The 20,309-nt window shown below is 40.5% G+C and overlaps 1 protein-coding gene and 1 long non-coding RNA gene across 18 annotated transcripts in view; one reads left to right on the forward strand and one right to left on the reverse strand.

Moving 5' to 3' along the window:
• LOC110493834 (RNA-binding protein 39) overlaps positions 1-3,179 on the forward strand; it is a 34,297-nt gene extending 31,118 nt beyond the window's left edge. For 15 of the 17 annotated variants that reach the window (XM_021568339.3, XM_021568336.3, XM_090204975.1 and 12 more), the window contains 6 exons: positions 277-481; positions 626-712; positions 976-1,096; positions 1,272-1,377; positions 1,458-1,536; positions 2,422-3,179. In XM_021568339.3, coding sequence (XP_021424014.1) covers positions 277-481; positions 626-712; positions 976-1,096; positions 1,272-1,377; positions 1,458-1,536; positions 2,422-2,525 — 702 coding nt within the window. In that variant the 3' untranslated portion in view covers positions 2,526-3,179. Of the gene's footprint in view, positions 1-276; positions 482-625; positions 713-975; positions 1,097-1,271; positions 1,378-1,457; positions 2,177-2,421 lie in introns of all 17 variants that reach the window. The other 2 variants (XR_016487793.1, XR_016487794.1) reach the window with 1 other exon arrangement.
• Positions 3,180-4,546: 1,367 nt separating this feature from the next.
• Positions 4,547-8,066, reverse strand: LOC149975791 (uncharacterized). Its single transcript, XR_016487795.1, has 3 exons — positions 7,767-8,066; positions 6,699-7,139; positions 4,547-6,579 (listed from the first exon to the last, which is right to left on the reverse strand). It is a non-coding gene; the product is annotated as an uncharacterized LOC149975791 (long non-coding RNA).
• Between the last annotated feature and the right edge of the window lie 12,243 nt (positions 8,067-20,309).

Here is a 20,309-nt window from a genome sequence, read left to right on the forward strand (position 1 = left end):
GTCATAGTTGAAGTGTACCTATGATAAATTACAGGCCTCATCTTTTTAAGTGGGAGAACTTGCATAATTGGTGGCTGACTAAATACCTTTTTGCCCCACTGTATATATCATTATTTATTTACCCCCCAAAATATATGGGGGGATTGACAATTACATTGATGGAAGCAACAATCGTTCCGCAATATTAAGCCGATCCACCCCTAAAAAAAAAAAATTGTCTGTACAAACCCTGATTTGGTGTTTATGTAAGTCATTTAAGTGGCATTTGTGTCCTAGTTCTCGGACGCAGAGTGTGCCAAGAAGGCCCTGGAGCAGTTGAACGGGTTTGAGCTGGCCGGCCGGCCCATGAAGGTGGGCCATGTCACGGAGCGCACAGATGCCTCCACCGCCAGTTCATTCCTGGACAGTGACGAGCTGGAGAGGACGGGCATTGACCTAGGCACCACCGGGCGCCTGCAGCTCATGGCCAGACTGGCTGAAGGTAAAGCCTGAGAGCCCAGGGCCTGTATTCACAGAATCTTGAAATAATACTTAAATCATGTACTATACATGATTCTATAGTTTCACTTCAGAACAGATTTATAAAGTGTGAACAAGTACAAATGTCGAGCCCAATATCTTTCAGGCACGGGACTGCAAATTCCTCCAGCCGCACAGCAAGCCCTACAGATGAGTGGGGCCATTGCTATTGGTGCCATGGCTGCTGTATCAGGTAATAAAAGGATGATCAATTGTACAAGCCCATCTGACTGCCATGGCTCTTTTTCTCTGAGCTATTTGGAAATGGCATGTTTTATCCGGCATTGATTGAATCTGTTGATTTTGCCAGTGAGACGCTATGATTGGTTGATATGATGCGAGGAGCTGGTCTGTGAGAATCGCTTCAGAACTGGGCTGGCTTGACATGCACATTAAACACGAATAAAGTTCAGTTAGTTTAGTGTGATATGATGTATTTTGACTTTTTTTTTTTAGCTGCCATGAATCCTGCTATGAACATGAACATGAATATGAACATGAATACAGCTATGAACTTGCCATCCCAGCCACTTGCTACACACTGTTTCCAGCTGTCTAACATGTTCAACCCTCAGTCGTAAGTATTGAACTATTAATCTAGTTGTTCAATGCAGCATCTTTGTAACCCAAGTGGGGCCAGCTGCTGAAAGTACACAAACCATACACTTTGACCGTAAGATGATATTTGTTCCCAAATACTGGTCCCAATCACTAGTCCCTTGTGGGTGATGAATTCCCATCTGGTTTTACAGTGAAGATGACCCAGGCTGGGATGTTGACATTCAGCATGATGTCATTGAGGAATGCAACAAACATGGAGGAGTTGTGCACATATACGTCGATAAGAATTCCACTGAAGTAAGACTTAAGTGTAGTTGAATGGTTTCGAAATGGTTGCAATCTTAAATAGAAATTAAAGTTATTGTTTTTATTTTTAGGGCAACGTGTATGTGAAATGTCCAACCATTCCTGCTGCCATGGCTGCAGTAAACGCATTACATGGTCGATATTTTGCAGGTAAGAGAACTGACTGACTGGTACTCGTTATACACTCACCGGACAGTTTTTTTTTGGTACACCCATCTAGTATTGTGTCGCATCTCCCTTTGTCTCCAGAACAGCCAGAATTTTGGGGGGCATTGTACAAGGTGTCGGAAACCTTCCACATGGATGTTTGTCTATGCTGCCGCGATGGCATCAGTTTCTGCAGATTGGATGGTGGTACATTCATGCTGCAAACAGTCTGTTCTATCTCATTCCAAAGAGGCTCTATTGGGTTGAGGTCTGGGAACTGTGCAGGCCACTGAAGTAAACTGAACTTGCTGTCATATTCCAAGCAATGTTTTCCCGCCCAATTGTCCAGTTTTTGTGAACGTGTGCATTTTAGCTGATAGGAGGGGAACCCGGTGTGGTCTTCTGCTGCAATAGCCCAAGCAAGGATCGACGAGTTGTGTGTATCGAGATGCCTTTCTGCACACCACTGTTGTACTGCGCTGTTATTTGTCCAATTGTGGCCCGCCTGTTAGCTCACACGGTTCTTGCCATTCTCCTTCGTCCTCTCATCGAGCTGTTTTCACCCACAGGACTGCCGTCGACAATGTCTTTTGTCGTGTGTGAAAATCCCAGGAGGCTGGTCGTTTCTGAGATATTGGGTCCGGTACGCCTGGCACCGACGATACCACACGCTCAGTCTCTTAGGCCCTCGTTTTATCCATTTCTAACTTTCAAACAAAAGTAACTGGATGCCTGTCTGATTGCCACGGCAATGTGACTCACTGTAGGAGCGATCAGTTTTTGGGACCGACGTGGTGTACTTAATGAACTGGCTGGTGACTGTAAATTGTCAGTGATGCAGTCATTGTTTATGAAGATGTTTTGTCTGAACTGTAATTTTCTTCACAGGTAAAATGATCACAGCGGCATACGTCCCTCTCCCGACATATCACAACCTTTTTCCTGATTCTGTGACGGCTACCCAGCTCCTGATCCCTCCTGCTCGCCGATGATCTCACAGCGAGACACAAACTGATTTGTTGGACACTGTATAATTGATTATTTTCTCTTTTTAAAAGTTTGACATTTTATTGTCGATGGTCTGTTTTTCATTCCTGCAAGTTATGGCAGTTAGTTTTTCTTTTGTTAGTAGATGAAGTAAGATTTTATTTTTTTCAGTGCATTTCTTTTTTGTCGAGACTTTCCTTACGTTGGTGGCGAAAAGAATCAAAGCTTTATTTGCGTAGCCACATCCAACAGTGTTGGTGGAGTTTCAGCCAGTCTAATAAAGGGATTATAGTCCCTGAAGAGTTTATTGGTGGATCTGGACAATTTACCATTTTATCTTTTGTAAAATGTATTCTTGTTCATACAATGTCTTGTGTTTGATCGCTTTGATGGGCATGTTTTCCCTGAAGTGTACAATTTAAGACACCCAGACACAAGAAAAGAGGATATTGATTATTTTTGGAGAAAAAATACAATTCGAACATTGCAGTTTCAATTATACATCAGAATATTATTCAATGTTTTAAGCTCCATGAGCTCTGAAAACGTAATGACTGATTTCAGTTGTGCTCATTTAGAGACATTTGGTTTTTCAGTATCTGTTTTCTAATCAAGATTTGATTTTGTAAAGACCTTGATTAAAATGTATTTTAAAGTCATCCAGTTTCTTTACTTGCTCAATACTGTTCGTAGCACACTTCTATTCTCCTCCCATTTGGTATACACACAAATATTTAAGAATATTAAACTGAGTAATATTTGTTCTTGCTGGAATATCCACTTGCCTCCTTGCAGAGGCAACCAGGTTCTGGGCAAAAATGTCATGGTGCCTCAATTATAACCATTCAATTTCTAAATGTCTGCTTGTTCCATTTCTGAAGTCTACGCATGTACAAAATTATTGAGATTTATTTACTTGGCGCATGGTATGTTTCCTGTTATCAGACCTTTCATAAAACTGCACGGGTGTGAAAGTCTGCCTGGGATAAGCCCTCCATTCACCTTTTTATGGTGACGACAACCCCTTTTTATTTGCTGTATAATTTGGAAGTATTGGCTTCAGGCCACGGCAGGCAAACATTTACTTTATTAATAGATTATTTGGTTTACCGTGCATTCTGAAAGTATTCAGACCCCTTGACCTTTTCCACTAACGCCTTTTTCTAAAATTGATAAAATGGTTTATTTCCCTCCAATCTACACTAAAAAGGAAAGGGCCTGCCCAAGCTGTTGCCACAAAGTTGGAAGCACAGAATCGTCTAGAATGTCATTAGTGTTAAGATTTCCCTTAACTGGAACTAAGGGGCCTAGCCCGAAACATGAAAAGCAGCCCCAGACCATTATTTATCCTCCACCAAACCCTACAGTTGGCACTATGCATTCGGGCAGGTAGAGTTCTGGCATCCGCCAAACCCAGATTTGTCCGTTGGACTGCCAGATGGTGTTGAAGCATGATTCATTACTCCAGAGAACACATTTCCACTGCTCCGGAGTCCAATGGCGGCGAGCTTTTACACCGTGATGCGCATGGTGATCTTAAGCTTTTGTGTGGCTGCTCGGCCATGGAAACCCATTTCATCAACCTCCCGACGAACAGTTCTGACTTTGCTTCCAGAGGCAGTTTGGAACTCAATAGTGAGTGTCGCAACTGAGGACAGATGCTCTTCGCACTTCAGCCCTCGGCGGTCCCATTCTGTGAGCTTGTGTGGCCTACCACTTTGTGGCTGAGCCTTTGTTGCTCCTAGATGTTTTCCATGTCACAATAACAACACTTACAGTTGACCGGGACAGCTCTAGTAATGCAGAAATTTGACGAACTGACTTGTTGGAAAGGTGGCATCCTATGACAGTGCCATGTTAAAAGTCACAGCTCTTCAGTAAGGCTATTCTACTGCCAATGTTTTTCTTTGGAGATTGCATGACTGTGTGCTCAATTTTTATACACCTGTCAGCAACGGGTGTGGCTGAAATAGCCGAATCCACTAATTCGAAGGGGTGTTCACATATATTTGAAGTCATTAAAACCTTGTTTTTCAACCACTCCATACATTTATTTTTAACAAACTATAGTTTTGGCAAGTTGGTTAGGAGATCTGCTTTGTGCATAACACAAGTAATATTTCCAACAATTATTTACAGACAGATTATTTCACTTATTTCACTGTATCACAATTCCAGTGGGTCAGAAGTTCACATACACTAAGTTGACTGTGCCTTTAAACAGCTTGGAAAATTCCAGAAAATGATGTCATGGCTTTAGAAGCTTCTGATAGGCTAATTTACATAATTTGAGTCAATTAGAGATGTACCTGTGGATGTATTTCAAGGCCTACCTTCAAACTCAGTGCCTTGCTTGACATGGGAAAATCAAAAGAAATCAGCCAAGACTTCAGAAAAAAAATTGTAGACCTCCACAAGTCTGGTTCATCCTTGGGAGCAACTTAGAAACGCCTGAAGGTACCACGTTCATCTGTACAAATAATAGTACATAAGTATAAACACCATGGGACCAAGCAGCCATCATACTGCTCAGGAAGGAGACGCGTTCTGTCTCCTAGAGATGAATGTACTTTGGTGCAAAAAGTGCAAATCAATCCCAGAACAACAGCAAAGGACCTTGTGAAGATGCTGGAGGAAACAGGCACAAAAGTATCTATATCCACAGTAAAACGAGTTCCATATCGACATAACCTGAAAGGCTGTTGAGCAAGGAAGAAGCCACTGCTACAAAACCGCCATAAAAAGCGAGACTACAGTTTGCACATGGGGACAAAGATCGTACTTTTTGGAGAAATGTCCTCTGGTCTGATGAAACAAAAATAGAACTGTTTGGCCATAATGACCATCGTTATGCTTGGAGGAAAAAGGGGGAGGCTTGCAAGCCGAAGAACACTATCCCAACCGTGAAGCACAGGGGTGGCAGCATCATGTTTTGGGGGTGCTTTGCTGCAGGAGTGACTGGTGCACTTCACAAAATAGATGGCATCATGAGGTAGGAAAATTATGTGGCTATATTGACGCAACATCTCAAGACATCAGTCTTGAAGTTAAAGCTTGGTCGCAAAATGGGTCTTCCAAATGGACAAGCATACTTCCAAAGTTGTGGCAAAATGGCTTAAGGACAACAAAGTCAAGGTGGAGTGGCCATCACAAAGCCCTGAGCTTAATTCCATAGAAAATTTGTGGGCAGATCTGAAAAAGTATGTGAAAGCAAGGAGGCCTATACAAACCTGACTCAGTTACACCAGCTCTGTCAGGAGGAATGGGCCAAAATTCACCCAACTTATTGTGGGAAGTTTGTGGAAGGCTCACCAAAACGTTTGACCCAAGTTCAACAATTTAAAGGCAATGCTACCAAATACTAATTGAGTGTATGTAAACTTCTGACCCACTGGGAATGTGATTAAAGAAATAAAATATTAAATAAATCATTCTCTCTACTATTGTTCTGACATTTTACATTTTTAAAGTAAAGTGGTGATCCTAACTGATCTAAGACGGAATTTTTACTAGGATTAAATGTCAGGAATTGTGAAATTGGCTAAGGTATATGTAAACTTCTGACTTCAACTGTACTTTTGGCCATGTAGTGTATGTAGCTGATCTGTGTATGGTATAAAAAAAATTGGTATAAATATTAGTTCAGAACCTAGCTATGAACCTCAGCTATCATAGTCGGTTGTTTCAACTTAAAAACAGTCTGAATGGCACCAATGAAGCCATGTTTTAAAAGTGTATAAGCTGCCTTTATTTTGATGGACCCCAGGAAGAGTAGCTTCTGCTTTGGTAGCAGCTAATGGGGATCCATAATAAATACAAAAATAGAAAAACTGGTAAGTCCGAACCACACATGAACAAGGGAATCTAGATTTGGAGAGCCTGTTTCTATCCTGCTCTTGACTTTGGTGCAGAGCATGTGATGTCCATAGCCTTTCGTCGCAAAACTCCCTGATCTTCTAGCTGTGTCAAGTCCAGGTGGTGCTTTTACAGGCAGACTGTCTATGGAAGGTAGGATGTCAGCGTTGCGCAGCAACAACACCAGGCTTCAGAGCATCGAAGCTGTAAAACAGTGAATAACAACAACAAAAATCAGAAGACATTACAACCCTGAACAACATCAACTGACCTCCCGAGTTTAGATAAGAAGAATAACCTCATGCAATGAAAATGATTTTCACCTAAAGTGCTTGCACTGCTTGATCTGTGGCAGCACCGTACCATCCTCCAGTCCAACCAGCTGTGGGATGTTGCCCCCTGTCACAGTGCTGTCCTAAACAACACCAGCAATCTCAGACAAAGTGTTCACTCTGGTCTTTCTGAAGCGCTGCTTGGTGTTGCCTGTGATCCTGAAGTGAAGGTCCAGACTGTGGTGCAGCTTGTGCATGGTCCCCCAGGCAAATACCAGAGCACAAACTTGTTCTTGTTTTGGCCACTGCAGTTATCACAATTCAGGTCAACACGTGTTTCCCCAATTCCGTAGTTGGTGAAGAAATGGTCCATGTAGTTGATGACTGCACTGCTGCCTTTGCTTTCTTGGGCCAGCTCTCTTTTTGATGGGAGCCATTAGACCATTCTCCTTGTATGACCAGTGCAGGAGAATCAGGCGTGTTCTACTGATGCTGAAAGACAAATTCCAGATACAAATATTTTAGCATTATTATACAATAGATGTGAAATGGCATTCTGACATAACATCACTACACACACTTCATACATGTAATGTTAGCTAGCCAGCCATCTAACGTCAGCAACAAGCTTTAAATAGCAATACAAACCGATTGTCATACTGACCTAAAGTTAACCAAATAGGTTCAATGTTAGTTAGCTAACATTAGGCTATGACTAGCAATGCGAAATGACAGTCTTAGACAACATCATTAACGTTACACATAATTCGTACACTTAAATTAATGTTAGCTAGCAAGCCAGCCATCTAACCTCATCTAACATTAGCTATCTAACAGCAAGCTTTAAATTGGGGTATTGTGTTTAGACATGTCACATTAACATTAGCTATCTAAAAAATGAACTATAATCCCAAGCCATATAGTAACACTACTAGCAATACAAACCTATTGTCATGGCTAAAGTTAACCAAATAAATTAGGTTCAATGTTAATGTTAGCTAGCAAGCCAGCCATCGAACTCCAGCTGGCTAGCTAACAGCAAGCCTTAACATGCAATGAAAACAACTTTCTGACTAAATTTGAAACGTATAATATCTGAAACTGTAGCTAGATTCTTACCATTTACATGAATGAAAGCTTCACGGCAGACTGCAACCCCTTTCATTAAATAAGACGTCCTGTGTTGTTTCCGTTAAGTTTGCACAGCTTGTTTGGCCCGGTGTGTTCCACTAATTTCAAAACTCGGTCAACTTCTTCCTTGACAACAACACTGTTGATTGTCGTTTCTTCCCCACCACCATCATCACAGAAGAGTATACAATGTCTTTTTTTTTTTACCTACATCAGGGATTTCCTCATCGTCTGATTCATTTTCAGAGTCAGAGAGAGTCAGCATGGCACGATCATCCTCCAGAAAGTAGTCCACCACAACTTATTCACACTGACCTTTGTCGATAGCGCCTGATAAATTCAGGGCAGCAATTTTATTGAGAAGCAACATATTTGCAGTTCTCTATGGTGTTGGATTCAACATTTTGAACATTTAGATATTAAATAAATGATAGGAAAGAAGCATAGAATCAAAGGAGAAAGAGGCTCGGCCTCTGTAGAAAGACAGATAGCTGTGGAATGTGTTGGAATGTGTTGGGGACGGGAGCAGAGAACTGTCTTGATACAGGAAAGACAGATGGACATCTGTGGATTAGGTGAAGGAGGGGTTGAGGTCAGGAGGTGAGGACAGGTCACCTGAAGGGAGTAATAAGGGTTTGGGATTTGTTACTATTTTCCTGTTAAACCATAAGATGTAAGGATTGGAGAGAAGAAGGAGTGTTTTAAGTGGGATATATATCTGAGTGGGACAAATGTTGAAGTGTCTGAATTACAGCTGTACAGAACCTTTGGAAATAATTAAACTTGGTTAAAGCTTGTCGTGGCAGAATTTGAATTAGTTGGGTAACATAGATAATATGTTTAATTTTCATAATATGCTTGTGAGATATTTGTCATTTAGAATGTATTTTGTTGTACTATAGTGTTGGCCGTTTGCAGTTATCTGTTCTCTGTCAGGGTTCAGTTACTTGGGCCACAGAAACGTATCTTTTAAACCATGTGAATGGATGATTGAGGGGGAACCAATTATCTCTTGGCTCCACAATGTCTGTGTGCCAGTCACTGTCTCTCTGTGATCTTGTCCAGGAGGGGGTGTATTTGATATATGCCATTGGGTGAGGTAATGGTGTTGGTCCTGAGTGGTACCAAGAGCGAGATAAGAACATAGTTTAGGAGACAAAGCTGAACTATAATTTATGGCCAATGCTGTCTGGCTATGTGTGTCTTTGCTATAAAGGATCTCAGTTGCAATGTGTAAGCACTCTCAGAGAATTCATGTATAGACACTGAATTGATCTGAGAGTCACAGGGTTGTGATGGAGGTCATATAAAATTAAAGATGGACTTTATGATAACTCTGTCTGGTGTGTGGTTTGCTTCTCATGATTTGGTAATACAGGAAATTTCCACTACAAGCTTCTCTAGTGTCCATGGGTTATTTTCTCTGAAAAATAAGAACCAAACAATGGCTAACGTTATATCTTAAAACAAACTGTAGTAGAAGGATTATCTATGCATAACGAGCAGCTCATTTTAGAGACACAAGGTGCTACACCACAGAACAATCTGAAACTCTTCTCTCAGCATGTCCAGCCCACTCATTATCTCAGCCAATCATGGCCAGCGGGAAGGTTCCTGACTTTTTCTTTGGCTAAACCAAATAGGCTCTTAATTTAAAGTAGTTTGCAATATCAGTGGGCTTTGTGATGAATGAGCTATCTGATTCAATAAATGAAGGAGCCTAGTTGGCTTTTTTTCCCCAAATTTCATTTAACTTCTCATGACTCTCAAACCCGCATGCGGGAGCGTAACCATAGCCTCAAACTAATTAGCATAACGCAGCGGACATAAATCTTCCTAGAAAATCTTCCTATTCATTAAAATCACAAATGAAATATATTGAGACACAGCTTGGCCTTTTGTTAATCACACTGTCATCTCAGATTTTCAAAATATACTTTACAGCCAACGCTAGACAAGCATTTGTGTAAGTTTATCATGGCATAATGCTATGGCTAGGCTTTGCTACCAGCAGGCAACATTTTCACGAAAATAAGAAAAGCAATCAAATTAAATCATTTACCTTTGAAGAACTTCAAATGTTTTCACTCAGGAGACTCCCAGTTAGATAGCAAATGTTCCTTTTTTTCCAAAAATATTATTTTTGTAGCTGAAATAGCTCCGTTTGTTCTTCACGTTTGGCTGAGAAATCGACCGGAAAATGCAGTCACTACAACGCCAAACTTTTTTCCAAATTAGCTCCATAATATCGACAGAAACAGGGCAAACGTTGTTTAGAATCAATCCTCAAGGTGTTTTTCACATAACAATTCGATAATATATCCGTCGGGACAATTGGTTTCTCATAAGAAGTGATTGGAAAAATGGCTACTTGTGTACTTTACACAAGATTTTCTGCGGGAGCCATCATGCTAAATGTGCTAAATGTGATCCCTTACAGGGCTATTCTTCAACATAAATGCGTAAAAAGACGTCACAATGCTGTAGACACCTTGGGGAATACGCAGAAAACGTAAGCTCATTCGTAGCTCATTCACAGCCATATAAGGAGTCATTGGCATGAGGCGGTTTCAAAAAATGCGGCACTTCCTGATTGGATTTGTATCTGGGTTTCGCCTGTAACATCAGTTCTGTTGCACTCACAGACAATATCTTTGCAGTTTTGGAAACGTCAGACTGTTTTCTATCCAAAGCTGTCAATTATATGCATCTTGTCGTGACAAAATATCCTGTTTAAAACGGGAACATTTTTTATCCAAAAATGAAAATACTGCCCCCTAGTTATAAAAGGTTAAGGTGCCCTAAAGCTTTTTACTGTCATTCTTTATATAAGTTATCTTTGTTTCATAGTGTAGTTTATTTTTATTTCGTTTAGTCACACGATTTCTTAATTTGCAGTACGTTTGCCAATCAGTTTGGCTGCCAGACTTAATTGCCATACCTTTTGCCTCATCCCTCTCAACCATACCATTTTTCAATTCCTCATCAATCCAAGGAGATTTACAAGTTTTTACAGTAATTTTCTTAAAGGGTGCGTGCTTTCTAGTAACTTGAATATGTAGTTTCATAAACGTGTCAAGTGCAGCGTCTGGTTGCTCCTTATTACACACCACAGACCAGAAAATATTCTTACATCATCAACATATGAATCACTACTAAACTTCTTGTGTGACCTCTTCTACACTGTATTAGGCCCAGCCTTTGGAACTTTGGCTTTCCTAGATATGGCTATTATATTGTGATCACTACATCCTATGGATTTGGATACTGCTTTAAAGCAAATATTTGCAGCCTTGGTAAAAATGTGATTAATACATGTTGATGATTTCATTCCTGTGCTGTTTGTAACTATCCTAGTAGGTTGACTGACAGCCTGATCCAAGGTTGCAGGCACTGTTTAAAGTTTAAAACTTTTTTTTGAGTGGGCAGCTTGATGAAAGCCAGTCAATATTTAAATCACCCAGAAAATATACTTCTCTGTTGATATCACATACATTATCAAGCATTGTTGAATTTTTTTTATTTCACCTTTATTTAATCAGGTTGGCTAGTTGAGAACAAGTTCTCATTTGCAACTGCGACCTGGCCAAGATAAAGCGTAGCAATTCGACACATACAACAACACAAGAGTTGCACATGGAATAACAAAACATACAGTCAATAATGCAGTAGAACAAAAGAAAACAAAAAGTCTATATACAGTGAGTGCAAATGAGGTAAGATAAGGAAATAAATAGGCCATGGTTGCGAAGTAATTACAATATAGCAATTAAACACTGTAATGGTAGATCGGCAGAAGATGAACGTGCAGGTAGAGATACTGGGGTGCAAAGGAGCAAAATAAATAAATAAATGCCAGTATGGGGATGAGGTAGGTAGATAGCTGTTTACAGATGGGCTATGTACAGGTGCAGTGATCTGTAAGCTGCTCTGACAGCTGGTGCTTAAAGCTAGTGAGGGAGATGTGAGTCTCCAGCTTCAGAGATTTTTGCAATTCGTTCCAGTCATGTGCAGCAGAGAACTGGAAGGAAAGACGACCAAAGGAGGAATTGGCTTTGGGGGTGACCAGTGAGAAATACCTGCTGGAGCGCGTGCTACGAGTGGGTGCTGCTATGCTGACCAGTGAGCTGAGATAAGGCGGGGCTTACCTAGCAGAGACTTGTAGATAACCTGTAGCCAGTGGGTTTGGCGACGAGTATGAAGCGAGGGCCAACCAACGAGAGCATACAGGTCGCAATGGTGGGTAGTGTATGGGGCTTTGGTGACAAAACGGATGGCACTGTGATAGACTGCATCCAGTTTGTTGAGTAGAGTGTTGGAGGCTATTTAATAGATGACATCACAGAAGTCGAGGATCGGTAGATGGTCAGTTTTACGAGGGTATGTTTGGCAGCATGAGTGAAGGATGTTTTGTTGCGATATAGGAAGCCGATTCTAGATTTAATTTTGGTTTGGAGATGCTTAATGTGAGTCGAAGGAGAGCTTACAGTCTAACCAGACACTCAGGTACAGTGGGGCAAAAAATTATTTAGTCAGCCACCAATTGTGCAAGTTCTCCCACTTAAAAAGATGAGAGGCCAGTAACTTTCATCATAGGTACACTTCATCTATGACAGACAAAATGAGAGAAAAAAATCACTAAATCACACACAAAAAAAAAATCACATTGTAGGATTTTTTATAAATTTATTGCAAATTATGGTGGAAAATAAGTATTTGGTCAATAACAAAAGTTTATCTCAATACTTTGTTATATACCCTTTGTTGGCAATGACAGAGGTCAAATGTTTTCTGTAAGTCTTCACAAGGTTTTCACACACTGTTGCTGGTATTTTGGCCTGGCGAAGGCTCCATGCAGATCTCCTCTAGAGCAGTGATGTTTTGGGGCTGTTGCTGGGCAACACGGACTTTCAACTCGAGTGTCCCTGGTCACACTCGCAACAATGCACCCAACCATGCAGTGTTATTCCATGTGCAACTCTGTGTTGTAACTGTAGGCAATCGTTTTGAAAGAATCTCAAGGTATCTGTAGGAATATGGAAGATAATGTCATCATTACATTTTTATCATCACCAGGTCATTGTGGATTACTAAAATAATCATATATCGTATAACATTGGATAGATAGATGCACATGACAACAGCAGGGTCATATCACGGATAGCATCACAAATGAATGCATAGATACCAGTTGAAGCTTGATGAGTTGATAATTTGATTCAGCTGTGTTTTTTATAATGTTTTATATTATTTCACCTTTATTTAACCAGGTAGGCTAGTTGAGAACAAGTTTCATTTACAACTGCGACCTGGCCAAGATAAAGCATAGCAATGTGAACAGACAGCAACACAGAGTTACACATGGAGTAAACAATAAACAAGTCAATAACACAGTAGAAAAAAAAAACATTTAAAAAAGAGAGTCTATATACATTGTGTGCAAAAGGCATGAGGAGGTAGGCGAATAAGTACAATTTTGCAGATTAACGCTGGAGTGATAAATTATCAGATGGTCATGTGCAGGTAGAGATACTGGTGTGTAAAAGAGCAGAAAAGTAAATAAATAAAAACAGTATGGGGATGCGGTAGTTCCAGGTTTTGCAGCTCTTTCAGAACATCTGCTATCTGGATATGGGTAAAGGAGAAGCTGGGGAGGCTCGGGCGATTAGCTGCGGAGGGAGGGGGGGGGGGGGGGGGGGGGCGGGTGGAGCTGTTGGCCGAGGTTGGAGTAGCCAGGAGGAAGGCATGGCCAGCCGTTGAGAAATGCTTGTTGAAGTTTTCGATAATCATGGATTTATCGGTGGTGACCGTGTTACCTAGCCTTTGTGCAGTGGGCAGCTGGGAGGAGGTGCTCTTGTTCTCCATGGACTTTACAGTGTCCCAGATCTTTTTGGAGTTAGAGCTACAGAATGCAAATTCCTGCTTGAAAAAGCTGGCCTTTGCTTTCCTGACTGACTTTGTGTATTGGTTCCTGACTTCCCTGAACAGTTGCATATCGCGGGGACTATTAGTGTAGTGCTAAGGCAAAAACAAAAATGTGCACCCCTTTGAGACCCCAGGACCAGGACTGAGAACCACTGCTCTTCATTGGGACCTCTTCATATGCAGGCAGGCTTTCTGTAATCTGATGAAAGAAAACATCACAAGAAACAAGCTTCAGTATTCTCGTATTAGACAGCACTGAATATTATGTTGCTATTATCTCTGTCCTCAGTTTTTTTTCTAGGGACTGGAACTACACAAAAGTACCTGTCCTATCCAGAAAAGCCTTCTCTCCCTTCTTTGACAGTTGGAGCTGCTATCCTTTCACCCTCTTCCATGGCTGTTAGGTAACTACCTACAAATGCATTTGGAGTTTGTGTTTTTAATTTACAATAATAAATACATCAAGATAGCTAGCTAATATGAAGTTAGGTAGCTGGTGATATTTAATTCACTTAGCTAGCTATCTATATAGTATGTAACATTGCCTAGCTAGCTACGTTAGCAGCTCATTCGATTTGGCCTGCACTGTACCGAGCTAGCTAATAATGTATACGTTTTTTTACATTTTCAAAATGTATTTGCTTTCTTGAATAGGTTCTCCCATCCACACGGATGATTGGAGACAGGACAACAAAGTCTGTTTGTCGACAGAGCAGTTTAGAGTGTACTACTATTTACCTGTGAATAAATTAATTAAACGGAGAATGGATTAAACTATTTGCCCCGTTTAATAACCAGACACTTGCTAAGCTGAATTCTTGACGCACAATCGAACGTGCTGCTATATGCTGTCAGCACACCCACAAGCGAGCCACTCATGGCGGCCGGAGCGGCACGCGGAAATGTACTTCTGGTTTTATTTTGTTGGCTATTTTATGGAGCCATCCAACGTATTATATTACTGCTGCTTTTGATTAAAAAGATTAACAAAAGAAAACAACATTTTAATACATCTTGGAGCCTACTACTGAACACTACTAATATTTCTCTGTCTCATCATTTCACCCTGTTAATTCAGGCCTATTATCTGCTGACCATGTTCCAGTCCGAGGTGTGTAACACAGGCTACAAAAAAAGGCAATTACAATACTTAGTAGCATACATAGGACTACTTCAATGTAAAAGATCAACTGTTCACCTGTTAAATGTGTCAGTATAACGGTATTATAAACCGCGCTGCCTATGATATTGCAAAACTTGAAATACATATAGACTATCCATTTACTCGGCTACTAGGTCAAATTAAATGAGAGATGCACATGCTAATTTTTTGTAGGCTATGACTCCTTTGGGAATAGGAACCCATCAAGGCCAGAAAAGGTAAGGAATTTATTCTGCAATGGTTATGCAAGAAAAAGATGTTTAATTATTTTAGATTCTAAAAATAAAACACAGATTTTCACTCTCTGGCAAATGGCTGCATTCTTAATGTGTTTTCCTGTTTTTAGTTTTTTATTAATAAGCTTTTGCACACAATAGGCCTATTTACTTGCCAGCTTGCAAATGCAATACAATATTTAAACTAGCAGCAGATGTACATTCTCATGTCAATTCTCATTTTATAAATGGCAACTTTTGCGTGAAAACTGGCACAAGCACATTTTGTACAGTAGGCTACAATACTGTAAAGTAGGCCTAATAATGCTAAAAATAATGTTTAAATAAATCGACTGCTGGTATTTACTGTATGCTTTACATTTTTACATGGTATTCCGTTTCCAGCAAGACTATTTAAGTGATCGACTCACTAATGGATGAAGATGATGAGCGCTCAGCAAAGGCCATCTGTAATCTGCTGGCAATAACAGCACATCGACATCGCTCTGACCACAGTCAGAAGACAGTTGAAGAAACTTGTGTGGACTTATGGAAAGGTTTGGGAAGATATTTTATGTATATATACACTACTGTTCAAAAGTTTGGGGTCACTTAGAAATGTCCTTGTTTTTGAAAGAAAAGCACATTTTCTTGTCCATTAAAATAACATTGAATTGATCATAAATACAGTGTAGACATTGTTAATGTTGTAAATGACTATTGTTGCTAGAAACGACAGATTTTTAATGGAATATCTACATATGCGTACAGACATATGCGTAGAAATACATCTATAACATGTTCTGTTCCATCCTGTATTTCTATCTGATATGACACCTAATGGCCATTCAGATTATCACAGGTCTCTGCAATTATCTCTGCCTCGCAATGTGGCCTTATCTGTCCCACTGTTGGTTGTGGAGATATGCCCTGTTGAAGGTCGACTGACCGAAAGCGCAGCTATATTAAAATTAATTTGCATCTGACTGGAAGTGTGTGGAGACTTTTTTCTGTCTTGACACACTAAAATCAGTGCGCCTGGCACCTGCTCCCATACCCTGTTCAAAGGCACTTAAATATTTTGTCTTTCCCATTCACCCTCTGAATAGCACACATACACAATCCATGTCTCAATTGAATCAAGGCTTAAAAATAAATCATTCTTTAACCTGTCTCATCCTCACTGATTACAGTGGATTTAACAAGTGACATCACTTTCACCTGGATTCATCTGTTTAGTATATGTCATGTAAAGAACAGGTGTTCCTAATGTTTTGTATACTCAGTGTATACTTATAAAAAAAAAGTACAAAGTGCTATCCACCCAGATTTTGAGAGGAGTAAGAAGGTATTTTCCCTGCCTTTGAGAGGAGTAAGCTAGATGTTCCTGGAGACTTCCAGTCATTTATCAATGGCTTAGACGTGCACTTTGGGACATACAAAGGGCATCCATGAGTTAATCTGGTTCTGGGTTAGTAAAAAAAAGGGCTTAGTTGCCAAAATGTTGCACTATTTCTTTGATGTATTTTAACTTAGTGAAACAGTTAACAAATTCAGAAATTCAAAAACTTTTAGGTCTCATTTTGTAAGTGGTTACTGGTGGTAAGGTTATACATGTGTTTTTTTATGGGTTAATTGGGAGGTTTCAAAAAATGCTAACAGGTAACCATTTTCATATTCTTTACTTTGTACTCTCATTGTAAAAAATTATGTAGAAGCATGGTTCCTTCATTATTCCTTTCTAAGATGCCTTTGCTCACATTTTGGCTCTCCCATCAATCGGGTTCCTGCCTATAAATATCTGTCTGGGATTTTGGATTGACAAGGATTTAACATTTGAAAAACGTTATAAATTGGCCTTCCCTGAACAGCAGGAATCAGATTGTACAGTCAACTTTCCTGCCAGTTAGGGTTAGCCCTTACCCTAACCAAATGAAGGAAAATCACTTTTAGTTGTACTGCTCCTCACTGCTGAAACAATTTGCAGAACAATTGGATGTTTGGGTGCCGCTTGGGCAGTTTAGGAAAGTAACTGTTTTTCTTAAATGCTGTGTTTTGTATTGATTGCGGTTTTGTTTTACATTGTATTGGTTGTTGTGTTGCTGTGATCCGGGCACACTTAGGAATGAGACCCTGGTCTCAATGGATTTCCCCCCTGAATAAATAAAGAATAATAAAATATAAAAGGGCCAATCCTCAGTTGAAACAATAACAAAGTGACACCCTGCCTCTGTTTTGGTAAAAAGCTGTGATGGGCCAAGACCTATGCTATGGATGCAAGGACTGACCATCCATGATATCAAAAATATAGTTTTTACCATGTTTTGAGGCTGTACAGTGTTTGTTTACATTTGCAATGTTTACAAACATTTGAGTAAAACAAGCTTATATTTGGGGTTCTGATGGGGTACGACAGTTGAACAAAGCTCATGAGGCATTTGTAAGTTATATTATTCAAGAATCAATGTGTGCATATCATTAATTAATAAATCTAAAAATGGTATATAGTAACTGCACATTACCCCTTTAAGAGTCCAAATAGTAGAGGAAACATGGCTTCATTGGGCTTCTGTATACCCTCTTGGTAATATAATGGAGTTTCTTCATATTTTCACCAAAAAAAAAAACAGACATAAAAACAATTACGTTAAGACTTCAACAAAAGATAGTCAGGTGCGTCAAAGCAATTGGTTATTTTGTCCTTGACTTCTGGGGGAAGACACTAGTACAGCTGGGATTGAGCATTTTCAAATGGAGCAAATCCACCAGAAAGATGATTACATTTTCCATGCAACAAGTTCCAAAATAATACAAATGAAATTAAAACACAGGGCAGCGTGCACACAAAAGCCCTCATTGTTGTGCGGGAAAGGAATGCCTCTGACTGTGTCAGAGGTTGTATGGAATTTGGTTTTTGAATGGAGACAAAAGGCTGCCAATGACTGTGGGAGAACTGCAGTCAGTACCCAGGCAACCTGCCCCCAACACTGGGAGGAAAGGATAGCTATAGCTCACACATTTTAGCCATGTGGATCCCATTTGTTTAATTGCCATTAGACCAGCTGATGCACTGCTTACCTGCTGCCCAATGTTTTTTGGAGCTCTAGTAAATAAAAAAGGACTATTGGTGTATCATCCCCTTCGCCCCACTACAGTTGGTTGTTGCCATGGAAACTAAACCACCCTAAATCCAAAATAGCTCTGGCAGCATATGGGAACTGGAGGCAAACCAGAACTCAAATGTATGCTGTGATACCCCATGGCATGAGCTCACTATAGATAGTTAATGCAGTCAGTGAGTGACTACATTGAAACTAATCGTGTTTAGTTCAATGAGCGACTGTGGCGACCCTAGATTACGAATCCGTTGAACTTCATTTGAGAATGCAATCCCCACAAAGAGCTCCAACTTCAGTGTAATTTCCTGGAATCCATCTTCATTTGCCCTTTGACTCTGGGGGGGGGGAGCTCTCATCTTTTATCCCGGACCTCCTGTTCATATATCAGACAGCACCAGCTTACAGAATAAATTCTGGCCTGGGTGAGAAAAATCAAGAACAGCTTGTGAAACGTAATAAGAACGAAGCTGTACTTGAGTCAAGACAAAGCCTGTCTACCTCAATGTTTCAAGTTCAACACTTTGGGAAAGATGTTGAAACACTCTTATACAATTATATTCTAATATAATGGTTCAGTGAGTAGACCTGATTGATTTGGTCAAAGTGTGCCTGGCAGTATTGCGTTTTCCCCGCCCAAAAATATCCACGTCGAATGCAGTGCGTCCCCAAAACTCTCAAAACAAATCTAAAACGAGAAATCCACAGGTTGAATGAGGCAATGACCAAATTAGAGGGACACGATCCAAGAAACGCAGCATGATAATTTTTTAGATGAACGATCCTGAATTATTTGCCAAAACATCCCACAATAAGGATTTTCATTAAATGGTCTTACTATTTGAAAGGGTGATTACATGAAACATCTTCAACCAGCGCTTTCCCCCGCAGCACAGCATCAGAAACAGGTACCAGCATGCTTCCCCATTCTGTCTGGGTGTCAATAACACAGCTACTCACAGTCAGCTGTGCTGGGAGTGTCATACAAAACCATCCCAGCAGCAAGGTAAGAACATGTGCTGTTTCAGAGGTTAGGTCTATCTATAGACTAACCGTAAAACAGCTACTGTCCTGTGGTGGAAGTACATCAGGTTCACAACACCTGTCCTACTCTCAAAGATTGTGACAAAAAAAAATATCAAGTCGTATCACAGGGATGGGCAACTGGCCCTCGTATCAATTCCCCCAAACTCAGTCGGGTCTCAACTGACTGTTAGAATAATAGAATACACAAGGTGCAATTTCAACATTTGGTTGTGGTTCAGCAGTTTCTCTTATGTCAGTTACATGTTCGTAGATTGCAAATGAGTCTAGCGGCCAGCCATCTAAACGTAGTAATCATGGTCGAAATACCATCTGTGAGGCCTCCCTCCCATTGATCTTGTTAATCAGTCTCACTCCGATAAACATTTCTCTCCATCGTATTGCAAAATGTGTAGAATTACACAAACAAAAATAATTTTCTGCTGTCAAGAGGCGAGTCAAGGACATAGTGTTTTTGGTTATTGAAATGGTTCACTATGTACTATGCATTAAGTCCACTCTTGATGAGATCAGTCTCGCCCCCAAATTGGCACATGCTCTTTCCAGCAGCATAGTCTGTAAAGAGACCTCACTACCCAGAGACCCGTGAGCAACTGCAGCCCCTCCCCACCTTCATAGTTGCCCAGAGGTCTCTTTACAGACTATGCTGATGGAAAGAGCATGTGCCAATTTGGGGGCGAGACTGATCTCATCAAGAGTGGACTCAAAACAGCTAGTGTTCTACAGTACACCAGTCCTGTACTCAAACATTAGGACAAGTACAGGGAATAATCATGTTGGGGATGTCTTATGTCAGGGTACAGGCCATCCCAGGGTGCTCAGTCGTTCCAGTAGGGTGCTTGCAACACCGGTGTTGTGGGTATGTCGCTCTGGATAAGAGAATCTGCTAAATGACGTACCTTGTGTACACCATAAGCTCCGGTGTTATAGCTCCTATTAAGTTGTTGGGTTAATAAACAGGTGAACTGCCCTGGCAACAACAAGAGTAATGTATACAGGAAAACTCACAAATCTTTGTGCAGCATTGAGAATTGAAAACCTCTGGAATACTGAGAGACTGAGCCAACCA

This window comes from Oncorhynchus mykiss, chromosome 17 (assembly GCF_057628025.1).
Source record: "Oncorhynchus mykiss isolate SJ-2025 chromosome 17, ASM5762802v1, whole genome shotgun sequence".
In the NCBI taxonomy this organism is placed as follows: domain Eukaryota; kingdom Metazoa; phylum Chordata; class Actinopteri; order Salmoniformes; family Salmonidae; genus Oncorhynchus; species Oncorhynchus mykiss.